General features: G+C 29.4%; 3 protein-coding genes across 3 annotated transcripts in view; 1 reads left to right on the top strand and 2 right to left on the bottom strand.

Moving 5' to 3' along the window:
* Positions 1-4,815: 4,815 nt before the first annotated feature.
* LOC136985064 (uncharacterized) overlaps positions 4,816-21,003 on the bottom strand; it is a 24,015-nt gene continuing 7,827 nt past the window's right edge. Inside the window, exon 2 of the mRNA XM_067282265.1 lies at positions 4,816-5,926. Within this exon, the coding sequence (XP_067138366.1) occupies positions 5,180-5,911 (732 nt within the window). The 5' untranslated portion in view covers positions 5,912-5,926 and the 3' untranslated portion in view covers positions 4,816-5,179. The remainder of the gene's footprint in view (positions 5,927-21,003) is intronic.
* Positions 5,919-11,375, bottom strand: LOC136985083 (uncharacterized). The gene is made up of 2 exons (XM_067282287.1): positions 10,223-11,375; positions 5,919-5,926 (listed from the first exon to the last, which is right to left on the bottom strand). Exons 1-2 carry the CDS (start codon positions 11,373-11,375, stop codon positions 5,919-5,921), a joined length of 1,161 nt encoding a protein of 386 aa, XP_067138388.1.
* Positions 12,028-21,003, top strand: part of LOC136985082 (uncharacterized) — a 23,520-nt gene continuing 14,544 nt past the window's right edge. Inside the window, exon 1 of the mRNA XM_067282286.1 lies at positions 12,028-13,981. Within this exon, the coding sequence (XP_067138387.1) occupies positions 12,028-13,981 (1,954 nt within the window). The remainder of the gene's footprint in view (positions 13,982-21,003) is intronic.

The raw sequence follows: 21,003 nt of genomic DNA, 5'->3' as shown, positions 1-21,003 counted from the left end.
TCATTTGTCGGGAAAGTAACGCAACTTGTTACTAAAATATATATATAAATATATATATGTTTTTGTTTTTGTATTTGTTAAAGCAAAGATATAAATTCAAAAAATAATAAAACAATATGTCCATAAATTAAACTATTAGTTATGAAAAATCTAATGATATTATTATTATTACTTTTTTTGGACAAGTGATTAAATCAAAAATTTTATTTTATACCGAGTAAAATTCTTGATTTATGGAACAGAAATCAATTTAATTATTTTAAAAAGCTGCAATATTATAGAATAAATGAGTTGCAATTTGAAAAAATTATATATCTATAAATTCCCATTGTTATCCGTCCGTCTGTCTTTCCTTAATCTTGAGAACGGAGTCAGATGAAAGACGGGACCAGACATTATATATATAGTTAATAGAACAGGATGTTCCTATTAACTATATATAAACTTCCGGTGTAGACCAGAAGTCACGTTGTTTCAATTCAAAACTTCCCCTGGATGGTGTTAGATGATCAGCACGACTCTATTGTTAAAGGAAAAGTATGATGTACAGGGGCAAGCCACTACTAATTTAAGGTGGAGAGTATATATTTTAAATTAAATAAATTAAAAATATAATTAAAATTGCAGCTCGGCATTGTGACGATGTCAATAAATAATTGCTTAAATTGCGATAAAAGTTAAATATTTTTTAAAGTATTTAATTCAAAGATTAAATCAAATTTTTTCAAAAGCTTTTTATCCATATTATCGTATTAAGTGTACAGAATCATATAAATAAATTTAATTAAAGAATGATATCAAGTGATTTTCAATTGATATCACTTAAGTACACGAAATGAGATGAATGAAAACTAATTTTTCAAGCAATTTTTAAATTTCAGAAGTGGAAAAAAAGACCATAAATTTTATTTCTTAGGTTATCTATAAAGAAATTAAAGACATTATTAAATACAGTATTAAATTTTGAAATATGTATTTTGTGAAATTGTAATGGCAACAATTAAATCGATACAATTCGGTCAAACACATACAAATTCACAAAAAAAGAAAGAAAAAAAAAAAATTATTGAGGTTAAAACCGCCTTCCGACAATTTTACTAATGCTTTTGACTCCATTAAAAATGATAATGCCATTCATCATTTTGGTAATTGTATAAAAGACAATGATTTTAGGCTTGATAATTTTGATATTCCGAAGATATTCACACCTTTCTGATGTTTAATTTATCGTTCTTTTCACTTTCAAAATTAAGATACGGTTTGTAAGCAATAATCGGTTTTAGAAAGTGATATAATCGTGTTAAAAGGTTGTATTATTATTAAATACGATAAATCGGATTGCCGATGCGGTTAAGGCATCAGCTTACTACTCTGACGATCCCGGGTTCGAATCCGAGCGGTCGTTAAACCCCAGGATTTTTTTTGGGGGGAGGAGGGTCTGTCCAGAATAATTTTGCCTCGTCCTTCATTGGCTGCCACATTGTGGGCCCTCAATTCAAATAATTATTTGAATTGAGAGCCAAAAAACACCTGTAATTAGATAATGACTTTTATTTAACGCTTCTTTTAATAATAATTCAATACTGTATACTGTTTGTAAACAGTTATAACCAATTAGTGATAGATAAAAACACTGTTTTAGTCTATTTAAAAAATTAAATTATAAACTTTTTTAAGAATCTATTGATTAATTTACAGGAAAGGTTCATTTTTATTTTGAAAATTTTAAATTTTTGTTACAGCAACTTCAAAGAAAAGGAAGAAATCAAAATTAATTTTATATCTTCCAAAAATAAAAAAAGAAAATAGTATTAATTAAGGATTAATCAAATATTATGTAATTTTATAATTAAAGTTCTTTAAAAGTTTCAAATTATTCTCTTATTTATAAAATATACTGATAAAACACAAGAATTTACAACACAAGACATTTATTGTCTTTCCTAAACATGACAGCATTTAATTCAAAATGCACTTAGAGTGTATTTTGAATTAAAATACACTCTAAGTACAAATGTAATAAGTATACATTCTAATATATAAATATATAATTATAAATGTACCGATACTTTACTGTTTATCTGACGCAAGACCAGTTAGAAACCCAATGACTTTGGGGTGCCAACATTATAAAAAAAGTCTTAAATAGGACCGGAGATTAGAAGCACTGGTGGAAGCAATATGTTCCATTACGACATGCTCGTTTTGTAAAATCTATAAATCTTAAAAATTTAGAGGTCTTATCTTAAAAATGATTGAGGCTGAAAATCAAACTTGCCTAGGATACAATATACCCTTTAGCCGGCCTTGATCTGATTATAAGTATATGTATAATATAGTATCTGTTTGTCTGTCTGTTACCTATACACTTCTTTGACTGACTAAAACAAATTTTTCAGAGTTATCAGGATCATTTTAAAGGATATCATCACTTCTTTGTGCATGCAAATATCTTTCACTACATTACTAGTAAAAATAATCAAATAATTTAATTTATTACAAATTTTAATTGAGTTTATTATATATTATATGTATTAATTTTAACATATAATAAACTCAATTAAATCTCAAATCAATAAATCAATTAAATCTCATCTCAAAAAGAGTTTCACTTGCTATAAAATTATGAAATAAAATGTAAGATCTGCTGTTATTTGAACTTATCTGGTATAATACTGGTCTATTAATCAATAAAATTAATATGTGAAATAAATTGACAATGGCTGTCACTACATTGTAATTAGAAGCAAAAAATTAATGCTTTCTAAGTGTTAATCTTTCAGTAATAAGCTGCACACTATTGATGATATGATTAGATTACATAGAATAGTCAAAAATTATTGAATAAACTAAATCAATATAATTTAAAATGGAAAAATAGATATATAATATAAAAAGGCATTTTCTTATATGAGATTTCTCTAGGTTAAAAAACATTAATCGAATTACAGTAAAAAAAAACAATGAACAGTTTTGACTTTTTCAAAGAAAGATCCATTAAATTCTTATATTTCAACTAGCTGTTTATAGTATGATGATGGATACCTTCAGATAAATTTTCAGTGGTTTCATCTTAGTTACAAAAGTTCACAAAAGAGAACATTTTTCTACATTTTGTACTTATTTTAAGAATTATATTGTATCAGCTTATATCATTTTTATTGAATTATTCTATAAATAAATATGATTTAATATATTATTAATACTTTGGTACAAGTCATTAAATAACATTTTCCTAAGCTGTATAAATGAATGTCTATTTTTGTTATAAAATTACTAAACATATTTATAAATTTTTACTGTTTTTTTTAAATAAATATGATTTATAAATTATATCTTGATATAAATTTCTCTTTTGCAATTATTAACGCTTACTGTCATCTTGAGCTTCTTACTATCATCTTGAGCTTCTCACTGTCATCTTGAGCTTCTCACTGTCATCTTGAGCTTCTCACTGTCATCTTGAGCTTCTTACTATCATCTTTCGTAGTAATTACCATTGGTAATTAGTACGAAAGATTATAAATATATATAATATATAATTCAGGTCTGTCAGGCTATCTATTCAGATCAATAATTCGGATCTATCAAGCTTACATGTTTCAATTATCTGTAGTTATATAATGATAAAGTTTCATGAAAATTGCTTTAAGAAATATACGTTTGTTTTGTTGGAAGTAAATCAATAGTTCTTATTTTTGTCAGTAAACGAGGTGTTCTTTTTATTTAATCAGATAAATTTAATTTATATGATTATTTCTGAATACCTTGATATCCTGATAATTTGATAACGAATATCTTGATAATTTCTCTATTTTAATCAACTAAAAGTTTTCATTATTTATTCATCGAATCATTAATTTTATCAGAAATACCTTTTTTCTGATAAGTTGTTAGCGAATTTTTCAGTTTATTTTTAATTCTCGAACAGTATATTAAATCCTATTTGCTGTTTCAATGTCTATTTTGATATTTGTAAATCAAATTATGTTTTTACAACAATAAAAATAAAATATTCCATACAAGTTAAAATATCTCATGAATCTTTTTAATCAAAATTTAATATTTATGATATATTTACAATGCACAGTACAATATATTTTTGTAATAACTGGCAATACAATAATTCATTTTATATGAAGAAAACCTCATTAATAAATTTCGATGATGGAAGAACTTTAGAAAGTAAAATAACTTATTACATGAACTAAACAATAAAAAAATTTTCATATGGAATTAAGTATTAATCCGTTATTTTTAAATATTTAGCTTGAAATTTGAGGTAATAGTTTAGATATTTAAATTTTTTTACTCACTCATCGAAAAACATGACTATACTTTACAGTTATGTTTTCATATACGTAACATTTTTTAAAAATTATTTATTACTTTTTAAATTTTAAAGTTTATAATTTGAATTCTGAATTAATAATTTAATTATTTTATAACATTTTTATAGCAGAAAAAAATCATTTTAAATCCTTTACGAATGGAATTTTTATAGATAGTATATTGAAATATATCGTAAACAACATAAGTAATATCAATGTCTACAGAATTATGATGTAAGGCTCAAAGCCAATCGTTTTCTATTCATTTAACAGTGAAAAAACTTTAAATTATTGTATAAAAATGTATATAAATTAGGAATACATACCATTTTTTATTGCATGTTTGCACCACTCGGATTATCATCGTTTTGTGTTACAATAATTTTTCTTTACTCACGACTTATTCACATTTATGATTTTTCTATATATATATGTATATACATATACATAATAGAATCGATATAAAAATAAAAAATTATTGTGGTTTTAGAATAATAATAAAATGGATTATTTTAGGATTGTCACAATGCTCATGTGTGCCTGGGCTATACTCTGAGATCACTCCAGCGGCGGATCTAAATCAAAATCTTGGATTAATAAATCTTAATATAATTAAATTTAATAGTAAATTTAAGATATTTCGTATACCACAGCGGTAATTACCAACATTATCCCTCCCTGAATCCACCCTCGGATGGCTTTACGTGATGCTTTATCTTGGCACATGGATCCGTTTTTCAGTCTTCTGATACCATTTTTAAAAACATGGTATAGTCAACACGATATGATATCCTTATTATTATTATTATTATTTTAATCAAATCTGTATTCTGGTATATGTTTACAAATTACGTTTCGGGTACCGAAGCTCCTTCTTCTTTTTGGATTTCACTAGTGTTAGGCACATTATTGTTCGTCGTTTCGACATTTGAATCAGTTTCTCTTTCACTTTTAGATTTTCGAAGACAAGACTTTAAGGTAGTGGCACTTTGAACACCCGATCTTGCGACAAAAGGATCGTCGGTCATCCATCCACTAGGTCTATAATTTGACCAGTTAATAAGTAAATCGTCCGAAGGTCCTATGGCGTTTTTGAGTGGCCTTAATTCTTTTAACCAACGGCAACAAGACGTATTCAATAAATTGCGGCAGTACAATAATCTCAGTGCACAGAACAATACTCCGATACCGATGAACGATGGTCCTATCCCCAGAATTAATGGTTGAACTTCTGAATTTTCAAAAGGTACGCACGCAGCTATGATGGTCACTAAAGTACCTAACGTACCTAGAACAATTCCGACAATAACTAGAACATCAGGATTGCTGCTACTCGCAGCATTTTTAGTCGATTCTCCTCCTCCTGATTCTTCATCTATATCGACTGGCCAATCTCCATATTCGGATAAAAGAAGTCTTCTTCTATGAGAAGTTATCCATCTTAATCGTTGAGAGACCGGGCTTAAGGCACAGGTAGGTAGCCTTTGGATATGTCTAGGCGGTGGAAGTACTGGTCCATTTCCATAGGTGAATTGTCTGCGTAGACAATTCTCACACATAGTCCTTGGATTCAATTCCATGATAACATTATTTATCTACAAAGGAATATTTTAAAGTATTAATTAAGTAAAACATGGTTTAAATCAATAAAATATTTTACATAAAATTAAAATTTGTATATCATAAATTCTAACTAAAACTTGAGTAGACAAATCCTTTAAATATTAATATTAAATTTATGAATTTTTTTCCAATTTATTTTATAAAATTTAATATTATAAATATATTCATGGCACTAAGAGGCTATGATAAGACATACGTGTTATCAAAATGAGTGAAAATTTAGAGGACAACCACGACACAGATGGATGGCACAAGTTATAGAATAGTGGGAGGGAATAAAGACAGTAGAATAAGGAAAAGATCAATAAATTACGTTCAGATTAGACTAGATTGGAGAGAATAGACTGTGTGGAAGGCTGAGTATTGTGTTAGATTAGGGAGAAATTCAATTTAACACAAAACATAGAATGAGAACTGTATAAAAACAAACAAATTCTTTTTAATTTTTGATTTTTTTATTGCCATATTAAAAAAACCATGAAATTATAATTAATTTAGTGAAGATATTCTACTTTTTAAAAATTTAATAACATAAATTATATGTGTAAAATATTCATGTTTAAGAAGATTAAAAAATGATAATTTTAAATATAAATTCCATTAGATTTATAGTATATTACTAGTGATTATTATTATTATTATTATTATTAAGAACACAAAACACGTTTCATACAATTTAATATAAGCTGGAAGCAAGTTAAAAAATGTTTTAAAAATTATTTCTAAGCTATTTTACTAATGTTTATTCAGTATGAATCTGTATTTAAAGATGATCGTTCACTGAAGGACATAATACATGTGTATGTTTTCTTTAATTCTACTGTACTGTACATCATGCAATTGTCCTATTAGCCTACGTTTTTTGAATTTTAGTAGGAAAAGTTTATTTTCTTCACAAAAAAGAAAATTTATATAGATTATTCAGTTTAAATACACTGTGATGGAAAAATTTCATTATTTCTTAGTTGTTTATAAGATTAATATTTACTTTAATTGTATGATAAAGTGATAAATAATTTAGAATAAAATATATTCAATATATACAATAATTTTTAATATATATTATTATTTATTAATTAAAATTTTAAAAAGGCTATTCTAAAATTTATTAAAATAATGTTAAAATGATATAAAAATATAATAATAAAATTTTTAAATTATTTTATATTTTTAAATAGAATTTTATGAAGTATGTTACGTAATTTCATTAGAATTTATAAAAATTTAATCTAGAAAAAGGAACCATTCATTAATTACGTGTATAGTTTTGACCCTCTTTTGACCTCTCGCCCCATTGTTTACAATGGTGTATTTTTGGCAACCCCTTTCACTTTAATTACGTGTACAAGAGTTCGCGGACCCTCTAAATTGAAGAAATGACTTTAAATACGTTACGCAGCAACGAGTAACCTTAAAAAAACAAATTTATACGTCACTAAATACAAAAAATATCCATGTAAATTGTAAACAATGCCTCAAACCCTTCCCTTCCCATCGTGTAAAATGACGTACAGTACTTTTCGTAATTCTCCTTCCCCCCTTTAAATTGTATACGTAATTAATGTGCGGCCCAAAAATATAATTAAACAATATCGAAATGTTGGCTATATATTAATATGAAAACTATTTGCAAACGTAAATAAAGAGAATTTTTGAGTCGAATCTGATGAAAGGTGATTAAGATCTCAATAATAATAATAATACCGTTTTTCAAGTAAATTATTTTATTGATAATAACTAATTATTAATAATTTAATTATAAATAATATAAGTTTTAATTACTATTTTCCTTAAATTAGAAGAATATATAAGAAGCTTAATAAATCGAACTTAAATGTTTCGTATGCTATTCACTCGATTTTATAACATTAATAGCTATTATTTCTGTTATCATTAGTTATAAATCTTATGGCTAATTTTACCATTGGCATCGGTAACATTTTGGCACTTCACCAGCTTAATTTTTTCTACAGAACGGAATATTTGATAATATTTAATCAGCGAGAGATTTTGATTCTTTTAGTAATTAGCCATATCCCGTTTAAAGAACCATTAATCCGATTTTTTTTAATATTCTTTAATCGTACAATTCTCTAAAAATTGTAAAATTTAATCGATTCGAAAAAAAAATTATATATTTAAACAGTAATTTTATGATCACTCATCGAATAGTATGCTTTTAATAGGACATACGAAATGGGGTAATTTAAATTTCAATGAGTACAGCACTTTGAATATTTTATTACTCTACGCGTAATAAATGCATAATGCATATATTTTATATATGAATCATATATTCCTTTATTATATTGTTATTCTTACTTAATTGCTGTATATTTAAACATTAATAATAAACAGTTCATTTTAAGCACTTTTAAAAGGTCAAGTTATTGGCGAAATTAACTTTATACGAAAAAAAAAATTGAGTTGGAATTAATTATTAAATATCCATAAAACATTTATCATTCGATGACAGTTGTATAAGTATTTTATATTTTAAGTTGGCTACTTACTGGAGACTTTTAAAGAATGGTTATAATTAGCATCCATTTTAAGTATTTTTATATCTAATAATAACGTGTAAGCACTACTTTCCTATTTTAAAATTTATTTTCAAATGTTATAAACATTTGAAAATAACGACTTATACATTTATATAGATAATATAAACGAGTATGCAGTGAATTAGCGTTATATCTGATAATCACTTATTTAATATATGCGTTAATATAAAGAATATGCGCTGCTAAAATAAGACTGTATGATATATTTCTAAAATTAATTTCAGTAAATCGTCAGACTATGTATAAAAATATCAGAGATTTAATTTGAAATTCTTAACCTTTCCTTCAAATTATGATGCTATAAAACTGTGGTGAACCACGAATATTTTATGTATTCAATATATACAGAAAGTAAGCCTATTTCTATCCTTTATAAATGATGTGTGGGTTGTAATTGTTATGAACCATTAAAATAAACAATTCCGTAACAATCTATGTTCTTCCCTTACTAATTGTGCCATAATTTTGCTAACTCTCACTTCCCTAGTTCATGTAAAAAGAAATTATTTTTGGTGAAAACTAAATAAAATAATATTTTTACCTATAATATACACTACACCCAGTGGTTCACAACCTTTTTGCCATGGCCTTCTTTGAAGGTTCGCTCAGCACTCCTCATTTGGAAAGTTATATTTTTATTGTATGATTAGCAAGGATTGGATTGTGAACTAGAAAATGAAAAATAGAAACACAAGAACTGAAACATTTACTTCAAGTCAATAAATATTGTTTTCTTTGTTAATAGAAATTCTTTCATTTAAAATAATAATAAGAACTTGAAAAACTTATATAAAATTTTTTTTTGCCTTGTTTCAAAGTAAGAAATGAATTTTCAGTTAATGTTACCTATGGCTCCAAAATGGCGGCTCGTCTCCGATTCCAGCAAATAGAAGAAAGGAAACAGTGGGGACGCACGTTCTAACCTAACCTAACCTATTCTAATAATTTTGTTGGTAATAATTATGGTAATTTATTAAAATAGGTTAGGTTAGTAAGAACGTGCGTCCCCACTGTTTCCTTTCTTCTATTTGCTGGAATCGGAGACGAGCCGCCATTTTGGAACCATAGATAACATTAACCGAATTCCAATAACCACCACCTTATAAGTTGCTGAGGGAATTTTTAATTAAGAAAACGAACGCTTTCGGTCTATTCAATAGACCATCATCAGGTTAGAACATACGAAAATGGAATACATTATAAATGGAACATCACGTATAAAATTCAAAAATACCAAAAAATCGTTAACATCCGAACCAATCAGAATAAAAATTAAAACGTAAATGGTACATAAGTGTAAAAATAAAATAACATACTACATTGGCTAAACATTAATTAATAACCAATAACATTAATAAAATAATTGATACATTATAAAAGAAACAACAAGTGTAAAATAAGAACTTATTACTCGTACTCATGTACTAAAATTACCTATCCTAACCGGATGGTAACTGTTCCAACTAATTAAAATTAGAATTAAAGGGCAAAAAATACCCAAACGTAAATTAACAAACACATAACAATATTAAAGTTATTAGTACACGCTAAAAATCATTTAACAGATAATAAAATATTAAGGATCTCCAAATACGAAACACATCGCAAATCATGAGCCATTTGTAAGTCTCTTAATTGCAAATTTCCAAGCTGACGGTAATCCCTCAGCGTCCCTGGCGTTAATGCATCTATTCTCGAGTCTACTCTTGTAAATTTCTATTTTTTCCGCCGTCTTTGCTAAAGTTGGAGAATATATTTGTTCGACGATTTCCGCCTCTTCCCATCCAACGACGGATCCTTCGGCCTGGGCCATCTGGGCCAGAACAGTTGCGTTAGAACTTTTCCTTGCATCATATTTATGCTCTTTGATTCTAACACCTAGGTTCCTTGTTGTAACCCCTATATACTCCTGTTTTAGTCCTAATTGCTGATTTTCATAAGGGATCCTATAGACCCCAGCTCTATCCTCTTTCTTAATCTTCCCTTTATCAGTTCTCAGAATTTTGTAGAGGTTCGGGGCTCGTTTGAAGATCAATGTTGATTTTTTAATGTCCGCTATCTCCTTCATAATGCCCCGTACATTTTTGTTGAAAGTAAACTTGGTATATCCACTAGGTCTTTGTTTAGAGGTTCTTGTGTCACTCTTTTCAAACTTCCTCACGATACCATTAATTACGCTTCTTCTGTAGCCCAAGCTCTCTGCTATTCGCATGATCCTGTCGATCTCGTTAACCCTGTCCATAACGTTATCGCAATAAGTAAAAGCCCTCCTGACTAAGGTGCGAAAGGCTGCCAATTTATAACGAAATGGATCATTTGACTGTGGCGGGATGTAGAGTGGGCTATGTGTGGGTTTAGTATACACTTTAGTGGATAGATGCCCTTTCTTAAAAGTGATATTGATGTCTAAGAAGTGTACCTCCACTGAACTTTTTTGCTCTAGTTTCAGACGTAGGCCGTCTTCGTTATCGTTAATTCTTTCTATAAAGGTACTAATTCCTCGATTACTTCTCCAAATTATAAGGATATCGTCAACATATCTCTTGTAGTAAACTATACTGTTTCTGAAGTTGTGCAGAACCTTTTCTTCAATTTTCTTAACCACTAATTCACACAGAAGCCCCGACATAGGGCTTCCCATAGGAACTCCCCTATTCTGTTTGTAAGTATGGCCTTCGAAGCCAAAGAAGGATTCACAGCATACCAGGTTAGCCATCTCCAAGACATCGTCCCTGTGGTGTAACAACTCTGGGTTTACTTTAAATAAAGATTCCATTAGCGCTTCCAAACAGGACTCAATTTTTACGGATGGGTACATACTCTCGTAATCTAATATAGTACCCACTTCCTCATCCATCAGAGTTATGTCTTGCAACTCTTTAACTACTACCGTAGGATCCTTTGCAACCAATATACTGTCTTCCAGTAGGGAGGAAAGATAACCGTGCAACCTTTTCTCTAAGAAAAACGTAGGGGCTTTAATTTTTTCCACAATTGGCCTTATTCTCTTGCCTTCTTTATGCGTTTTAGCAAAAGCAAATAGCCTTGGGACCCCAGGTCTGGGGTTACGGCACTTCTTGATAAACGGTAAAATCGTCGAGAGCTTACTTCCTTCGAGTTTCTTGAGCCTCCTATCTATATTCTCAACGATTTTATCGTTGGTCCTAACACACTCCGTCTCTTCGAGGTACTCCTCCAATGCTTTATTATACGTCTACAATGCTTATTATACACCGGTTGAAGCATACAAAGAGTACAGGAAGTTAGCAATGAAGTTAGTCAAAGCTAATTGTAAGTTCGAATTCTTAAGGGAATGTTTGAAAAACAAGGTTTTTCCCATGTCAATCTTTAGACTCTCCGTCCCAAAAGAGTGCCGCTCGCTAAAGTTCAGATTTTGTTTGGCGTGTCTAAGAAGGTCTATTAAGTTAGTAAGAAACAAAAAATATGGGCTCCTTCGTCGCCTCATTGACCTCGAAGATAAGATTTTTAATGAAAATCCGGAGAAGTTAATGGATATTAATGAAGGTGTTGTTGGTCTTACGGATAATATCCATAGGAGTTTAACAAAGAGCTATGTTAAGAAAATGAAATGGATTCTTAGTAAACAAAGCCCGAGAAAGTTTGAAAGGAACATTACTACATATGTTGTATGGGACCAGGTTCAAGTTCCGGAAAGAGTGAAGGAGGTACTGAGTAACGGCCCGAACTTCGTCCCCGAGAACGCAGCGAGTTGGGAAACCTCCATCCAAGAGATCGAAAGAGGATTAGTTGGCTTAGATCCGATAGAGAAAGATTATCTACGTTGGAAAACGATTATTAATAATCACGAAAAGTGGAGAAGAGGAGGGAGTGAAGACAGGGACATCCGTTACACTAAACGTTGGCTGAAAGTAAACGACTTGGTGGCTGCAAGAGCGGATAAGAGTAAACAAATAGTCATCATGAAAAGGCAGACTTATAATAAAGCATTGGAGGAGTACCTCGAAGAGACGGAGTGTGTTAGGACCAACGATAAAATCGTTGAGAATATAGATAGGAGGCTCAAGAAACTCGAAGGAAGTAAGCTCTCGACGATTTTACCGTTTATCAAGAAGTGCCGTAACCTCAGACCTGGGGTCCCAAGGCTATTTGCTTTTGCTAAAACGCATAAAGAAGGCAAGAGAATAAGGCCAATTGTGGAAAAAATTAAAGCCCCTACGTTTTTCTTAGAGAAAAGGTTGCACGGTTATCTTTCCTCCCTACTGGAAGACAGTATATTGGTTGCAAAGGATCCTACGGTAGTAGTTAAAGAGTTGCAAGACATAACTCTGATGGATGAGGAAGTGGGTACTATATTAGATTACGAGAGTATGTACCCATCCGTAAAAATTGAGTCCTGTTTGGAAGCGCTAATGGAATCTTTATTTAAAGTAAACCCAGAGTTGTTACACCACAGGGACGATGTCTTGGAGATGGCTAACCTGGTATGCTGTGAATCCTTCTTTGGCTTCGAAGGCCATACTTACAAACAGAATAGGGGAGTTCCTATGGGAAGCCCTATGTCGGGGCTTCTGTGTGAATTAGTGGTTAAGAAAATTGAAGAAAAGGTTCTGCACAACTTCAGAAACAGTATAGTTTACTACAAGAGATATGTTGACGATATCCTTATAATTTGGAGAAGTAATCGAGGAATTAGTACCTTTATAGAAAGAATTAACGATAACGAAGACGGCCTACGTCTGAAACTAGAGCAAAAAAGTTCAGTGGAGGTACACTTCTTAGACATCAATATCACTTTTAAGAAAGGGCATCTATCCACTAAAGTGTATACTAAACCCACACATAGCCCACTCTACATCCCGCCACAGTCAAATGATCCATTTCGTTATAAATTGGCAGCCTTTCGCACCTTAGTCAGGAGGGCTTTTACTTATTGCGATAACGTTATGGACAGGGTTAACGAGATCGACAGGATCATGCGAATAGCAGAGAGCTTGGGCTACAGAAGAAGCGTAATTAATGGTATCGTGAGGAAGTTTGAAAAGAGTGACACAAGAACCTCTAAACAAAGACCTAGTGGATATACCAAGTTTACTTTCAACAAAAATGTACGGGGCATTATGAAGGAGATAGCGGACATTAAAAAATCAACATTGATCTTCAAACGAGCCCCGAACCTCTACAAAATTCTGAGAACTGATAAAGGGAAGATTAAGAAAGAGGATAGAGCTGGGGTCTATAGGATCCCTTATGAAAATCAGCAATTAGAACTAAAACAGGAGTATATAGGGGTTACAACAAGGAACCTAGGTGTTAGAATCAAAGAGCATAAATATGATGCAAGGAAAAGTTCTAACGCAACTGTTCTGGCCCAGATGGCCCAGGCCGAAGGATCCGTCGTTGGATGGGAAGAGGCGGAAATCGTCGAACAAATATATTCTCCAACTTTAGCAAAGACGGCGGAAAAAATAGAAATTTACAAGAGTAGACTCGAGAATAGATGCATTAACGCCAGGGACGCTGAGGGATTACCGTCAGCTTGGAAATTTGCAATTAAGAGACTTACAAATGGCTCATGATTTGCGATGTGTTTCGTATTTGGAGATCCTTAATATTTTATTATCTGTTAAATGATTTTTAGCGTGTACTAATAACTTTAATATTGTTATGTGTTTGTTAATTTACGTTTGGGTATTTTTTGCCCTTTAATTCTAATTTTAATTAGTTGGAACAGTTACCATCCGGTTAGGATAGGTAATTTTAGTACATGAGTACGAGTAATAAGTTTTTATTTTACACTTGTTGTTTCTTTTATAATGTATCAATTATTTTATTAATGTTATTGGTTATTAATTAATGTTTAGCCAATGTAGTATGTTATTTTATTTTTACACTTATGTACCATTTACGTTTTAATTTTTATTCTGATTGGTTCGGATGTTAACGATTTTTTGGTATTTTTGAATTTTATACGTGATGTTCCATTTATAATGTATTCCATTTTCGTATGTTCTAACCTGATGATGGTCTATTGAATAGACCGAAAGCGTTCGTTTTCTTAATTAAAAATTCCCTCAGCAACTTATAAGGTGGTGGTTATTGGAGTTTATGTTTTTTGCTGAGTACGTTTATGTTCAATATTAACCGAATTTTCGATTCTGCACTAATCCAAAAACTGTCTCAATTTTTCCTGAATCATGCTTGTGCTTAATAAATCCGCAGATTCGCAATATATTAATACCAGGTCCATACTAGCAGAGACTTATTAAATATATAAAAAACAACGTTTAACAAATTAATTTGCTTTTCGTTTATTCGTTCGTCGTTCGCTACCAGTTGACAAGTCCACATTTCCACAAATAACTTATTAAGCATAGACAAAGTAGGCAAATTATAGCATTAAGAGATACGTTCTATATTTAAAAAAAACAAACCACTTTTTTGCACACTTTGAAGATGTACTCATAGCAAATATTCAGTATAAAAAGGGAAAATTGCTATAACTAAAGGAGATTTTTAAGATGTGTAATCAAAGTAGGTACGAAATGTAAGATGTTTCGTTTTTCTGTGAGTAAATCCTTGAGGTATTTATGCATCTGAAAAAACCAAAAAATATTTCATACATCTTAACACAATTCTTATTTCGTAGTTAATAATGTTAAAATCATTTACACGCGTAACAGTGCAATTTATGGTTAATAATATTCGGATTTATATGTTTTGTACGTTATTTATCTTAATGTTGATATAGTTCTGAGAATGTTTTTGTGTACACCTGCTTCAAATTGAACAGCTAAACTTTTTTTCATGTTTAAAAAGAATTAAAAGCTACCTACGTTCTAATATGACTGAAAATTGTCTTAATGTATTAGCCATTTTTTAAATGTTAATAGAATTTTTTGCAGATTGTCGATATGCTTGTTTATATTATATGTTGTATATTATAATATTCATTAAATGAAATTAGATAATTTTTGGACTAAAATTTGAAAAAACTGTAGAGCTATAAATTCCCACTGTCGTCTCCACTCCACTCCCTTAATCTCGAGAACGGTGTTAGATAGATGAAATTCCAAACCAGATATGGAAAGCTTAGGAGCAAGAGACCCGATTAACTATATATGAACTTCCGGTCTATACATATCCGTAACAGAACACCCCTAAAAAATTTTCGGGATTATTTCGAGATCCTTTATTCTACTCATCTCACTCAGAGTTGGCAGACTGACGTCGTAACCACCCTCGTCATCTGGCATCCAAAATGGCGGCTTAACCGCCTATCTTCATTCCAAATTATGTAATATTTTTATATTTAATTCGCATATTATTAGGTATCGTTTGTTTATTACTATATGTCGGGCTTGATTTATAGATAATTAAAAAAACAAAAATTAAAATTTTAGTTTTTTCGCTGGATGAGAAATTTTTTATATAAATAAAAAAGACGTAGTCGATATAAGGATCCAGAACTCCCGACTGGAAGTCAAGGATGAATTCAAAGGCGTCGTAAGGTCACCGATTCCAATTTTTACAAACATTTTTATATTTTTAATTGGACTATTTCTATGTTTTAAAGGAATTGTTTTCTGGGCGATCATGTAGCCTAAAAAGGAAGGTCGGATCGTCCGAATCTTTATTCTAGAACATTTTAACGAAATAAACGGTGATTGACCAAGTTTTGGAAACGACTACGTCTTTTTTATTTATATAAAAAATTAAAATAATATATTTATTTTTTAAAACGATCAAAATTTTGTAAAAACTCCAAATAAAGCTTTTCTCTGTAGAAATTTTAGTTCGATTACATTTAATCACTGATATATTACGTGCTGAATTTTAACCGAATTTTGTTCGATCTTCTTAATTCTTGTCGTTCATTACGAAAATTGGTTCTCACGACACCTCTTTAGGCTGTTATTGTAGCATTGGTATGCGTGATACCTTGTGGCACCAATTCTACAACGAACCCAAGTGACAAATCTGTCTTCGTTGTCTTTCAATTTCAGAAATCGCTTGATGATTTTGTAGGCAAACTGATAACTACTGTCTTTGAAGTGTCTTCCGTAGACGGGTCCGATGCCAGGAAACTTGTAAACGCGTAAATAGGAATGCCTTTCTCTTTTTTGTGTTTTTTATGGCCACCGGATATCCTCTTTGATCTGAATTCTAGCCTCTTCACTTTGTCTTGTCCATGTCAGGAAAATGAGTATAAATTATTATTGTGACGTTTGCAAGGCTAAAACGCTTAGGTTACTGTTAATAAGTATGCCCGGAGCTACCCACTATCTTTTCCATTGCCAAAAATAGAAGCTAAAGATTTTGTATAATTATTATTGGGCTTCAATTTGAAAAAAAAAATGTAGACCTATAAATTCCCACTGTCATTCCTTAATATCGAAAACTTAGTAAGATAGATAAAAGTCGAGACTAGATATGGAAACCCTAGGGACAGAAGGCCCAGATTAACTATATATAAACTTCCGATGCAAACCGGAAGTCACGTTATTTCTATTGAAATATTTTCCCCAGAACGGAGTCAAATAGATGATCGGCATGACTCTGTTGTTATCAGGAAAAGTATGATGTACAGGGGCAAGACAGTACTAATTTGAGATCGAGTGCATATATTTTAAATTAAGTTAATTTAAAAATATGATTAAAAATTGCAGCCTGACATTGTGACGATGTCACAATAAAATAATTGCTCGTTTACTGTTAAAAATTATCCATAATTCTATATCCTATTCCGTTATATCCTGTATTATTCTAGTTATATAAATATGAGATAGGTTAAATTGGTAGGAAATAAAAACATTCAGTAAAAATTTATATACAGAAGTTAGTAGTTTACATTTAAAATAAGGAAAAGGCGGAAAATTTTTATTTACCTAGGGGCAGCAAAATGATAAAAACGTCTCTGCATACTAGCTATACTTACATTAAATAGATCCACCACCCATTCTAGGACTTTCATTTCTAGTAAATGTGGTAAATTCTAGTTTAATTTCATTATATAAATTTCCTTTTCTCAGCTATATTTTTCTTCTTACTGGATTTTCAATTAGGACTTCTGCGATATGTCACTTAGAATTAATATGTACAAAATTAAAACAAATTTTTACATTCTATTATGCTAATTAGTACGATTCCCTTATAGTTCTGGTAGCAGTTCCTATCGTTTCCCAATTTTTCACAATTTAGTTTTTTCTATGGCCTCCCTGAAATATTTTATAGTCCGTGTTCAGAACTCTAAAAGATACTTACAATCAATAAAATGTATACTTAAAATCTTTTTACACGAACAATATTTTTGTTTCTCTTAACGATTACAACTGACCAAAAAAAAAAAAAAAAAAAATACTATAAAATTCGCTTTCTTTCATATTAAAATAATTTGAGATTATTTTAATTATTTAAATTCTAATAATTTTTAATATATTTGATACACTGAAACAATGATAAGACTAAGATAATCATAAATACTAAGAAATAAGAACTCGATAACTTGATAATAAATTATGTCTTTTTATAATTAAGTGTGATGATAAATTATATATGATAGTAAGTCAACTCACATTAGCTAAATAAAAATAAATGATGAGCTTAAAATTAATAACAAATCATAGAAAAATTAACACAAGCCTTTAGAGGAAACCTTTACAAATAAATAAAGATGATAATTTTATTATTAATTATATTGATTAATAAGTTATGAATAATTTTTTATTTATTTATTTTTCTATAAAAATAAGTATGAAATTAGAAAACGAGTAAATTAATAAATAGAGTTATTAATTTATTCATAATTTTAATTATCTTTTGCACAAATTTTAAGATGAGACACACATACAAAAATTTTTAATCAAATCAAAAAATAACATATTCCATATGCTGTTATAGTAATTTATACCGTAACAATTTACAGTAATTTCTATAATATGCATATGAATTTAATGAATATTTCGAGCTTGCTGAAAATAATCTAATTAAACTAAGTTGTATTGATTTCATTTATAAACTTTTTTTTTGTTTAAGTGTAATTATACTGCTATATTAATTGAAGATCAATAAATGAAGAGTAAATAAACTTGTTTGAAAATTAATGTGTATAATACTTATAATATCATAATATTTTTGTATATAATATAGTGTATATAAGCTCATTTAAGAACGTATAATATTAAATATAAATTGTTAATATATATTATATAATATATAACAAAAATATCGAAAATAGTTCCACGTATATATTTGTGTATGCAAATATAGAAAACATGAAATTAATTTAAATAATTAATAATTTATATTATATTTAGATTATTTTTCATTATCTTAACCCATTTTCGTATCTGCAGAAAGAGTGTCTAATCGGGAAATGCACGGCGTACGCCTTTGAATCTGTACACTATGGGAATAAGAATGATTTGATTGTATGTCGACAGTGTAAAACTATATTACAACCTTATATATATATATATATATGTGTGTGTGTGTGTGTAGTGTATATACAACTGCATGCCTAAAAATACTTGTGATACATATATACATATGTATCACGAATATGTTAGGATCAGTGGTTCTTAACTTGGGCTGCACGCATCTTTAAGGTTTGAAATTATTATTATTATTTTTTTTTTAGATTTCTTGAAGCATTTTTTCTGAAAGATAAATTTTTCCTTTGTTTTATTAAACTTTTCCAATAACTTTATACTCTTTTCATTGAGAACTACGTTTTAAATAAAGAAAATCTTAATAAAAATGTATCAATATTAAACTTAAATATATAATTATATAGTTTTTCTGTCGTAAATTCCTAAGGTAGATCTAAATATTTTTGTATTAGTGAACTTTCTTTCTTAATCACTTAAGTTGTATTTAAGGTTGATCTAAAATAACGTAAGAAATGGGGTGACCCTAATCCTTTAAATAAAAAATAATAATAACGAGAAAAAAATATATAGGCTGGAAATTTTAATCATATTTTTAAATTTATTTAATTTAAAACACATGTTTTCGATCTCAAATTAGTAGTTTCTTGCTCCTGTAAATCATACTTTTCCTAATAACAACAGAGTCATGCCGGTCATCTATGTAACTCCTTTGTGTGAAAATTTTCGAATGTAGCTAATCGAGGCCTTCTGCTCTTAAGATTTCCTTATCTTGTTTCGATTTTCATCTATCTAATATCGTTCTCGATATTAAGGAAGGATAGTCAGACAGACGGACGACAGTGGGAATTTATAGATCTAAAATTTTTTCAAATTACAGCCAAATAAAGAAAATTTCATAGGAGCGCAAGAAGGGATCCTGAAAATTCAAGAGGTGCGAACAGAGGCAAAGATTAATAGACACTGGTTCAGAAAACATACAAATTTAAACTATATGCAAATTTCTATTTTTCGAAAAAGTATATATTAAGCAATATATATGCATAATATTGGAATTTTAGACTTCTTGTAAAAGACAGATGAAAGGATACATCTTAAATCCCTTTTCACTTTCGAAAAAGAATTTTATAAGGATTCTATAATGCAAATCAATCATTCATTCTAATTATTACTAGGCAAAACATTATTCAATTTAGAAGCTAATACATTTTATATTTAAAATAGTGTTATATTGAATATTTTTAGCTACAATTGCTCTATAGATCTTTGTTTTAAAAAGTTCAATTATGCAGCAAGTAGGTCAATCCTTTAATCCTTACCTTATATTGAACGCAATGTGAAGAGAGTAATGTATATTAATTTTATTTAAATTTTAAAAAATATATTTAATACGTTTATGCTATATAAATGCAAGTTCGAAAGTCATTTTTAAAATAAATATTTACAAAATTTATTTTAAAGGAGTTAAATACATTTCTTTAATTTTTTTAATTAATTTATAAATGTATTTTTATATGATAATTTTAACTTATTTTACCATGCAGCGATAAACTTATTCCATGACTGATAAAGTAATTTAATATGTATTTGGAATAGGTCAAGCTTAACAATATCAATAAACTAAATAGATAAACATGACTCGTAATATGAATAAGTAATTTAGCATATTTCAGAGAACGTTGCTTGATAATATTTATTCAATTACATTGTCAATATCAAATACTGATACTGTATTAAAAATATTATTGCTTTTCTATCGATTCTTTATTTAATATAACTTATGTTTTAACCTTTTAAAAATTGGCATTTTATTAATGTTGTATAGCTTAATATTTTGCATCGTAAAAAAAAGTAACATATTGTAAAATATAGGGTAAGCAAGGGCGAACTGGATCAAGAAATTCGCTTCAGTTTCGTCGCACACCTTGCCTAGCATCTCTACAGATGCTAGGCAAAGCGTAATCCACAATGATATTTAGCCAGATAGTCAGTTTGAATAACTAAACAGGATCGGGACTTGGATCCCCAGAAGGCTAAATGGCCCCAAGATATTTCCAAAATCAGCAGAAACCGGAACTCTAGAACCGTTTAGTTACACAAGGTAAGAAATAGAGCTCT

Source organism: Centruroides vittatus, unplaced genomic scaffold, assembly GCF_030686945.1.
Source record: "Centruroides vittatus isolate TY-2023 unplaced genomic scaffold, ASM3068694v2 contig_950, whole genome shotgun sequence".
Taxonomy (NCBI): domain Eukaryota; kingdom Metazoa; phylum Arthropoda; class Arachnida; order Scorpiones; family Buthidae; genus Centruroides; species Centruroides vittatus.
The sequence above is the reverse complement of the archived record's forward strand: the minus strand, read 5'-3'. Positions and strand labels throughout refer to the sequence as shown.